The sequence below is a fragment of the Mya arenaria genome, chromosome 16, assembly GCF_026914265.1.
Source record: "Mya arenaria isolate MELC-2E11 chromosome 16, ASM2691426v1".
NCBI lineage: Eukaryota > Metazoa > Mollusca > Bivalvia > Myida > Myidae > Mya > Mya arenaria.
In genome coordinates, this window is record NC_069137.1 from 14,334,130 (window position 1) to 14,343,975 (window position 9,846).

Genomic DNA, 9,846 nt, shown 5'->3' on the forward strand with positions numbered 1-9,846 from the left:
TTGATATGAAAAAAATACAATTCGAACATAACCTTCCGAGCTTTTTAGTTCGATCCGGCCTGTGACTTGGACAAATACATAAATAAACACTATCAAATTGGAAGTATTTCTTTCTTATCCCATGTAAGGTTTGCTTACTTTCCTCCTTAATAAACTTTAATAAAAATACATCTTTTTTAAAAGGATACTTAGCCACGTTATATTGATAAATTATATTTGTCAATGTAAATGAAAAATTCTAGTCATATTTAAATCTATACGCAGGTGTTTGTCTGTTAAGTAAACTGGTCTATAGTCTGGTATTGATCAGTTTTTAGATAACATTGAATAATTTTACCAACTTCCAAAATTGCGTAGTCAAAACTTGTCATAGCAAAGGCGGTTCACAGATATGCGGATATATTTTGCATATGAAAGTTTCATTGTAGGTGCTCAATAACAGGATAGTGTTGATATATTTAACAGTGTTTAAAAGACATATTTCAGTTTAAATGAACAGTAATTTAACGAGAAGAGGACAGAAATGGCCGCTGGTGGTTCATCTATTTACAAAGGTTCTGACTTGATTCATGACTACAGTTGTTCAAAGTGTGAGGAAAATTATCTTAACACTGAAGCCCAACACTTCTGTTCAGGTTGTGAACACTATCTGTGTGACAAGTGTGTGAATTTACATAATGGCTATCATAACAAACATACTGTGTACGGCCGTGGAGACATTCAGAAGTGGGTGGGGTTCTCCTTGGACAGATGTGATGTTCATGGTGACAAGCTGACGGTCCACTGTGATGACCACCAGGAACTTTGCTGCAGCGTCTGTGTGGCCCTTAACCACAGGTGATTGTAAACTATAGCGTCATGTACACAATTTTGTTAGTTTTCATTTTTGTGTTTATTAGATGATGTAATTCAGGGATGAGAAAATACTGGTGCAGTTCTTTATATATTATTGTATACAGCTCAACCATTATTATAAAGAAGCATGTGTAGAAAGTATTCTTTTTGTGTCGCCTGAACAGGCGACGTACAAGTATTACTTCTGGTGCCGAAGGCGGCGTCAGTTGCAGGTTTTGAAAACCCTTGACTTTACCCAGTATCTATAGACATCAAATTATGAGTTATGACAGAGTTTGTTGACATGGACCTAACCTCCCACTCACCCCACCCCAATTGGACACTGTTGACGATCCAATGGACCTACCAGTTACGACTTCTTCTCCTCCAGTGGACTGCGACGCGGAACTTCCGTTCCAACAACCCCATCATCAGACCGCTGGTGCTCGACAGGGATCCCTACTGGACACCTTCGCCGTGCCAGGACAATTTTCAGTGCCACACCAGGGCCTTCACAACCATATGAACATTTCATCGGATTCAGACAGTGACGATAACGCCCAGGACATGCCACACTTTCTTCAGGCCCATTTAGTACTCCTATCCTTAATCAAATCCCCAAATCAACCCGTAAAGACATTTGGACTAACCGTTTCGTTGATTTCGCATCTCTTTTGCCTTCCACCACTTCTCCAGCCACTCCTCAATATACTTTACAGTTAGACAACAACTCCAACATCTCATTCCAACCAACCTCACGCTCACGAAAAATAACTTCTATTGACACTTGGACAACTGCTTTCATCCGTTTCACTGCCATTTACACAGCTAAATTTCCATTTGAAACTGTCCAACTTATGAAATATGCTGAAATCGTGCGTGACATTGCATCCCGACGCCCAGGTCTGGCTTTCTTGAATTATGATTCTCAGTTTCGAATGCTTCGACAATCTGTCCTCCTTCCGTTTGATCGACTCTAGTTTTGGAGTTTTGGTTAATGGCCTGCACTTCCTTTCAACAGGCTACTCCCCAGTCCTTTCGAGCCCCCCGTCAACCTCTCCGATCCTTTCGATCTAGCCCCCAAACCCACTCACATTCCAACATATGTTGGAACTACAACAAGCATTCTCAATGCCGCAACTCCCACTGCAACTTCCCCCACATCTGTGGTTTCTGTAAAGGCCAGCTTACAGCGTTCAACAGCAAATTCTCCAGCAAAGACGAGGCCGACAAAGCTCTGGCAACCAAACCCCTCCCCTCCACTAGAAAAACAACTTAGCTCCCCTGTCACCCCTATCAACATACATATCTTGGCTCCATTCCTGTTGGGTTATCCTTTTGCAGATTACTTGATCCAAGGTTTCCTACATGGTTTTAAACTGGGTTACCACGGCCCTCGCCTCGCCACGTCTTCATCCAACCTCAAATCCTGCTTTGACCATCCTGACAAGGTCCGAATGAAAATACAGAAGGAATTAGATACCGGTCGTGTTCCGGGACCTTTTCCTTTCCCTCCTTTTAAAAATTTACACATTAGCCCCATTGGTTTGGTTCCTAAAAAAGCCGCAGGTCAATTCAGGATGATTCATCACCTTAGCTACCCGAAGGGCAGTTCTGTTAACGACTTTATTGACGAGGATTTGTCTACGGTCAATTACAGTTCTTTCGATGATGCTGTCGCACACCTACTAGAACTTGGCCAAGGTACACTTTTCAGTAAGACGGACATTGATTCCGCTTTCCGCCTCATCCCTATTCATAACACTGATCACCACCTTCTTGGTTTCAAATTTGATGACAATTACTACTTCGATACTTGCCTACCAATGGGTTTTTCATCTTCTTGCGCCATTTTCGAACGTTTCAGTTCTGCTCTTCACCACATTGCCAATAATGTCCTTCATATTCATCATATGGTTCATATTCTTGATGATTTCTTGATAATGGGCCCATCCAACTCTTCCACATGCCAGACTGATTTAGACAATTTCTTACAATTTTGTGCCCTTATAGGGGTTCCGATAAAACACGAAAAAACTGAAAATGCCACCCCTATTATTACTTTCATGGGTTTAAAACTGGACTCTTTGCTTATGGAAGCTCGATTACCTCAGGACAAATTGATTAAGCTACGTTCTCTTCTTGCCTCTGCTTCTAAATCCCGAAAAATCACCCTAAGAGACCTACAGTCTTTGCTCGGCTTGCTAAATTTCTGTTGCCAGGTTGTTCTACCAGGTCGTTGTTTCTTACGCCGTTTGACCGATCTCACCAGAAATGTCTCCAAACCACACCACCGGATCACTCTATCCCGGGAGAGCCGAAAAGATCTCCACGCTTGGCATTTATTCGTTGATCATTTCAACGGCCGCAATTTGCTCCTACATCAACGATGGGTTTCATCTGTTTCCCTACATTGGCATACAGATGCATCTGGATCCCTTGGTTACGGCGCTATTTTCAATTCTCATTGGTTTTACGGCACTTGGCCTTCTCTTTGGCAGCCCAACGACATTACTTTCAAGGAACTACTGCCCATAGTTTTATCCCTTGAAATCTGGGGCCCACAGCTCATCAACCAATGCATTACCCTTCATACTGATAATGCAGCTGTTGTTCACATCATTAATAAACAAACATGCAAAGCTGCTCCAGTTATGTCACTCGTCCGTCGTTTGGTCTTGGCCAGCATGAAATTCAATATTCTTCTCCGATCGGAACATATAGCGGGCAAACACAATCATTTACCTGATCTCCTTTCTCGTTTGCAGATCGAGAAATTCCACATGCTGGCTCCACACATGGACAAGCACCCCACCACAGTTCCAGGTCACTTGCTCCATTGAACCAAGCGGTGTACACCCTTCTTGAATCTTCCCTGGCACCTTCCACAAAATCCAGCTATCAGAATGCTCTTAAGCACTACCACGTCTTCCACCATACATTTTATGCACAGACACCGTTACTTCCGGTTTCCGCTGAACGCCTTGCGCAATTCATTGCTGTTTGTAACACCCGCGGTCTTCAAGCCTCCACCATAACTTCTTACATTTCCGCAATAAGCTACGTCCACAAACTACACAATATGGCTGTTCCCGCTGACTCATTTCTCATCAAGAAATTACTGCACAGTCTACGTCGTAATAAATGTTCAGACATTAGACAACCTTTCTCTCTAGCACAGCTCAGCGCCCTGTTAACTGCCCTACAACATGTAGTATCGGACCATTTTACGCGTACCCTCTTGCGTGCAATGTTCCTCCTGGCCTTTTTCGGACTCTTTCGTGTTGGAGAAATCGCATATTCCCCAAAAGGCTCCCAAAACCTAGTCAAACGTGAGGATGTTTCATTTCAATGCTGCAACTCTATGGTTTCCTCGTTTTCTGTAATTCTGAAACAATATAAACATTCCCAAGGACGGCCTTCTACTGTCCCTTTTTCCCGTCAACCCACCCGCCATTTATGTCCCGTCCACTCTCTTTTGCGCTATTTATCGCTTACATCCCACACTTCTGGCCCCCTTTTTGTGCTCCACACCGGCCTACCAATCACCACAATTTTCGATCGACTCTCCGAGCATGTGTGCTAGCTTGCCATTTAGATCCCCAAACGTACACAGCACATTCTTTTCCCATTGGTGGAACTACTCTTGCTTCCAATAATCACATGTCTGCCTGTGACATCCAAAAGTTAGGCCGTTGGAAATCCTCCGCTTATAAGAAGTACATCCGCACTCCCACTCTTCCCTTGGCCTCCAGTAGCCAGGAATCAGTATCCATTCAGCCAACATCTACTTTTAATTCTCCACCTTCTCTTCCTTAAACACCCATTCATTCCATTACTTATTGCACTGATCTGACAGTTTAAGGCTGCAGGTCTATTATTTTCCGTTCGCAGGCCTTGTTCTGACAGTTTAAGGCTGCAGAACTAGTTACCTGTATACATTATGTGCACCCCCAGTGTTATGACAGTTTAACGCCTCGACCTGACAGTTTACGGCTGCAGTTCTCGAGATGTTCATTTCCTGCTAGGGTCTGACAGTTTACGACTGCAGTCCTTCCATTACATGTCTTATGAGGGTAATTATCTGACAGTTTAAGGCTGCAGATGTTCCCCTTTAAGTTCCCTGCATGGATCTGACAGTTTAAGGCTGCATGTCACCATATATATGTTATCTTTTGCTCTGTGAACGCCGTTACCACTATGCAATTATTCTGTATATTCTGTAAATATTTGTTTTTGGGTTTTCTCAATGAGGGAAATTCTGACAGTTTAAGGCTGCATATGTTCCCCTAATATGTTCCCTGCATGGATCTGACAGTTTAAGGCTGCAGGTCACCATGTATATGTTACCTTTTGCTTTGTATACGCCATATACATTTCTGCTGTATATTCTGTAAATGTTTGTTGTTTTTGTTTTTTCTCAATGTCTTGCCATGTTTTTCATGCCAGTTCACATTGTATGTATTTATTATGCTCTACATGTTCATCTTCCGTACATTTATAGTCGACGGTTTAAGGCCGCGGCGACCTGTTCTGTTGTAATTATTTTTGTATTTTTATTTTTCAGTATTACGGTTTCACCCATCTTTCACTTTAATTCTCTGTTGATTTCCCTCTCTTTGGCCAATTTAAGAACACTGGGTTGAACCAATCCCAGTCTAGTCTCTCTGGGTGGCGTAGGATTCTCCTGTTGTCGGTTTTATCCACCCAGATAAGATCTTTTGGAAAAACTACATGTGTATATATAATAGTTTAGAACATTTTTATGGCATTTTGAATAAATGCCCTTTTTTTCATTCAATCAACGTGTTTGTTTTTTCCTTCGTCCATACTAGTTCGCCTTAGACTGGTTTTCGTTCTACCTAATCTTGGTCAATATATAAATGACAGAGTTTGTTGACATAATGTCTCGGTATGTACAATCGGAAGATAAATCGGCCCAGTTACACTAGGGTTATGCTCCTTTTACATTTAAAACAGTAGCTCTATAGTATGCGTAGATGAATATGTATTATCCAATCATATTGGAATTAATGACACTGTTTTAGGCATAATGTCTCGATCAGATTCCGATCTTCGGCCCAGTAATAACAGGGACACATTAAAAAACTATCAGCGTATTTGTTGTTTGGGTTAAATTATCAGACAACGTTCTCAGTTTTCAAAATACTGCAGCTTAAAAATTGATGACTGATGATGTATATGGTTTGACTATGATGCGCACTCCAAACAGGCCACACATTCAATTCCGAAGATTTTAGTTTTTTATAATAATTTATCGTACGAGTTAATGTATTGCAGGCAGTGTTACAGTATCAGTCATCTGCCTGACCTGGCTAAAGGTATCCTGAAAACAGCCGAGTACAAGCAGCTATCAGGAACAGTGGACAGTATAAGGGGCAGGCTAGATGAGCTGGGGAATGCCATGATGATAGATCAAGCCTCACTGAAGGACTCGCACAAGAACATCATTGCTAAAATCAAGTCTTTCCGTTATAAGATAAACAAAATCCTGGACAGGCTTGAGAAGAAAACAGTTGAACAGTTAGATGGGCTGGTGGAAGATTTGGAGAAGACTATTAAATATGATTTGGAATCTTGTCTCAATATGAATGACCAACTCAAGACCATAATGGAAAAGCTCCAGCAGACCACTGGCAAACACAAGGATACCAAGTCTTACATTTGGTTCAGGAAATGTCAGAACAAGTTGAATGAAGTTAAAAGTCGTATGCAAGAAATACAGAAGATGCCAATAGAATTAATAAGGTTCGACTCGGATGAAAGCATACTGCCATTTCTCAGTAACCTTAACAATTTCGGCAATGTTGACAATGGTCATTCCGTACCAGTGAGAAGTGCCGCTCATATGTACAAGGCTCTGGGTTCAACTAATTATTCTGTTCGAATGGAAGAAGAGAAAACATGTTGTATTGTAGGTATATGTGAGTTACCAAGTGGAGAGGTTGTTATTGCTGATCAAGCCAACAATAGAGTGAAGCTTCTGAACAACCAATACCAAGTCACTGATCACAGTGATCTACCTCGTTATCTACATGACCTGTGTCTCACTGCAGATGATGTAATAGCTGTAGCTGTTGATGACAGACATTATATATACAAGTATAATAAACATGAGATCCACTTCCTCTCGGTGACAAGAGGGAAGATAGCGACACTGAGAATGTTCACCACACACATGGACTGTCGTTCCATAGCCCACAACCAGGGCCAACTATATATAAGTTCCGGTAATGCCCTGAAAAAGTTCACCGTAGGTGGAATACCGGTAAAGACGATTTACGAGGACATGTCATGTAAAGGAACAGTAGTCAAGTGTGCTGTTAGTCCAGATGGAAAGGTAATTTATGTAACAAACAATACTAAACGTGAATTAATAACACTGAATGAATTTGGACAGGTGCTGTTCAAATTTAAAGATCCTGAACTTCAGAGGCTCAGTGGACTGTGTGTCAGCCCCAGTGGCCTTATGTTTGTGTGTGGGAGGAAGTCCAACACTGTGCTACAGATGGACAGAGACGGGAGACTGAAGCTAGCCACAGTGGCCAGAAAAGCTTATGGTCTGTGTGTACCTTGGTCAGTGTACTTCAGTGAACAAACTTCCAGCCTGATTATTGGAAATTATCGTCAGGACCAGATAATTGTTGTCAAGTTGTGTTAAACATGTGAGGGAGATTCAGCAAGGACGACAGTGGTATTTTCATGTTATCTGCAATTTATATAAATTACTATATTTTTGTGTTCTTAGGTTTTGTCATATATATACCGGTATTGTATTGTTTAAATATTGTATGTATTGGTATGTTTGACATATTTTATCACGTATATACGAAATATTCTCGGCTTTGGTGATTTATGTTAATATGTTAATATAAGTTTTTTTTGTTTGAATTGCGCATTTTGAAATAATATACAACTTACTTACTTACTTCTACTGTATTATGAATTATTATACGTTACATGTTTTGGTGTGAGTTTTATTCATTTTTATATATATCCTGTCTCATTATCATAAAGTAATATAGTTTTATTACCAGATGAAATTTGGTAATTTTTTCTATACTTTGAAGAATATGTGTAGTTTTTATCAATATGATTTTAAACGCTTGTTATCGTTATGTGTTTTTAACTCGCTCTTTTGAAGCGGAATTTTGAAATGTTTATTCTCCATTCATGTCTTTGCTTTTAAAAAGGTTATTTATTGATTTCCACACTGGTTTTATTTCCTTACAGTAATTAAAAGATGTTCCATTGTTACAATATGATTTTTTTAAAGTTGCACAAACTTGCTTTAATTTCATTTGGATCTATCGATGTATTAAAACATTTAATTCCCAAAATTTCGGCCACTGTGATATCTACATTATTAGCATTTTACTACTCTGCAGTTTCATGCAGTTTGTTTAATATTGTTTTGGGTCGTTGCCATGATTTTGATAGAAGTCTGTTGACAATCGTATATTTGTTGTATGCGAAATGCTTTGTATTTAATAGGGATACATATTTCAGATAGTGTTGATTGAGTTGATATATTGACTGAAATGTTTCAAAGCCATGAAAATGTTTTGATCAGAGACCAAATAGTTGCAACATAAATTTAACCCTCATTTCAACCCAGGCTTCGTAAGAAAATATTTGATTACCAAGATAAATAGACTCATTATTCGTCCATTGTTTTTTTTTACAAAATCTTGATCATAGTCTTGACTTGTAAAATAAATCATAATTTATTACATATTTTAGTTTGATATTCGAACACTGTTTATAAAAAAAAAATACTGATATATAAAGTATGGTTTACGGATTTTTTTTATATTTCAGATAGACTTGTTGAATACTTTGATAGATTGACGGAAATGTTCCAAAGTCACGAACACGCTTTGACCGGTGGTTATATAGTTGCCAAAGAAAATAACCCCCTCCCCACGTAAAAGAATGTTTGATATTAAATTATTGAATTTATTTTTCCAGTCTATCATCCACCCTTCCAAAAAATATCGAACGGATTCTTTACTTGAATCATTGAAGTTATACTTTGTTTCGTGTTTTAACAACGATATTCCAACATCGTTGATTTGTTAATTGTTTGTCTACTCATAGATAAAACTCCGGATTTAAGGAACAACTTTAATCTGTCCGAGGGATTTTGTTATAACCATACTTGATTGTATTTCTTTTATATATTTTATGCGACACATTTCTGTGAAATCATTATTATGATTGTTTTTAAACGTATTTTTCATTGTTGTGTCAACGTTATTCTTTTTATCTTTTACCAGACGGCATTGCTCTCTTATTGCTAAATCTGCACATGTTAAAGTGTGACACCATTCGATTGCTTATCACAACATATTATTCTTACAGGAAGTTACCGTTTCATTTTGTCAACTGACGTTGTTCTCATTTTGCTTGATTGACTACAATCATAACATATTAGTTTCTTTATCATTTGGACTTAATATATTTGATTTTTTTTAAGAAAATATATTTAAATGCGTATGCCTTTGTAATGCACACTATTTGTATTTCTGATAATCATTCAAATAAATTCTTCTTTCAAACCACTATATTAGCCTTGCCACTATCAATTTTACCAATTGTGTCCCCTGTTGTCTGACGCCGACACGTTTTTTAAATGACTTCTTCTCTTTTGCTAGTTAGCCAATTATCTGTAAAGTTTGGTCAAATGGTTGAAGGTCAGTGAACAAGTGATGTGTAGAAATTTATTCTGAAATTATAAGGATAAGCTCCAGCCTTAAACGCTATGTTTAATATGAATTAGGATAAAACAGATGACACAGATCTCATGTATTTCATATTTAGCTTCAGCTTCAGCTACAAATCCCCAAACCATTTGCCCCATATTGGAAAGCGTTGTCATTGTTTTCGTTCATTCATTCACATATCAGAATGGTGATGTGCAACTTGCAATAAGCAGCGTGTTGAAAAACTACAATGCTATTCATTAATATGTACGCTGTACCTTTCCAT

At 38.9% G+C, this 9,846-nt stretch overlaps 1 protein-coding gene across 2 annotated transcripts; it reads left to right on the forward strand.

Moving 5' to 3' along the window:
• The first annotated feature begins 350 nt into the window (after window positions 1–350).
• On the forward strand, window positions 351–9,416 carry LOC128221308 (uncharacterized). 2 transcript variants are annotated; one of them, XM_052929846.1, is made up of 3 exons: window positions 656–837; window positions 3,603–3,660; window positions 6,136–9,416. In XM_052929846.1, exons 1-3 carry the CDS (start codon window positions 789–791, stop codon window positions 7,514–7,516), a joined length of 1,488 nt encoding a protein of 495 aa, XP_052785806.1. In that variant the 5' UTR covers window positions 656–788; the 3' UTR covers window positions 7,517–9,416. The 2 variants fall into 2 exon arrangements, with proteins under 2 accessions (XP_052785805.1, XP_052785806.1); XM_052929845.1 differs by lacking the exon at window positions 3,603–3,660 and having other exon boundaries at window positions 351–837.
• Window positions 9,417–9,846: the final 430 nt, after the last annotated feature.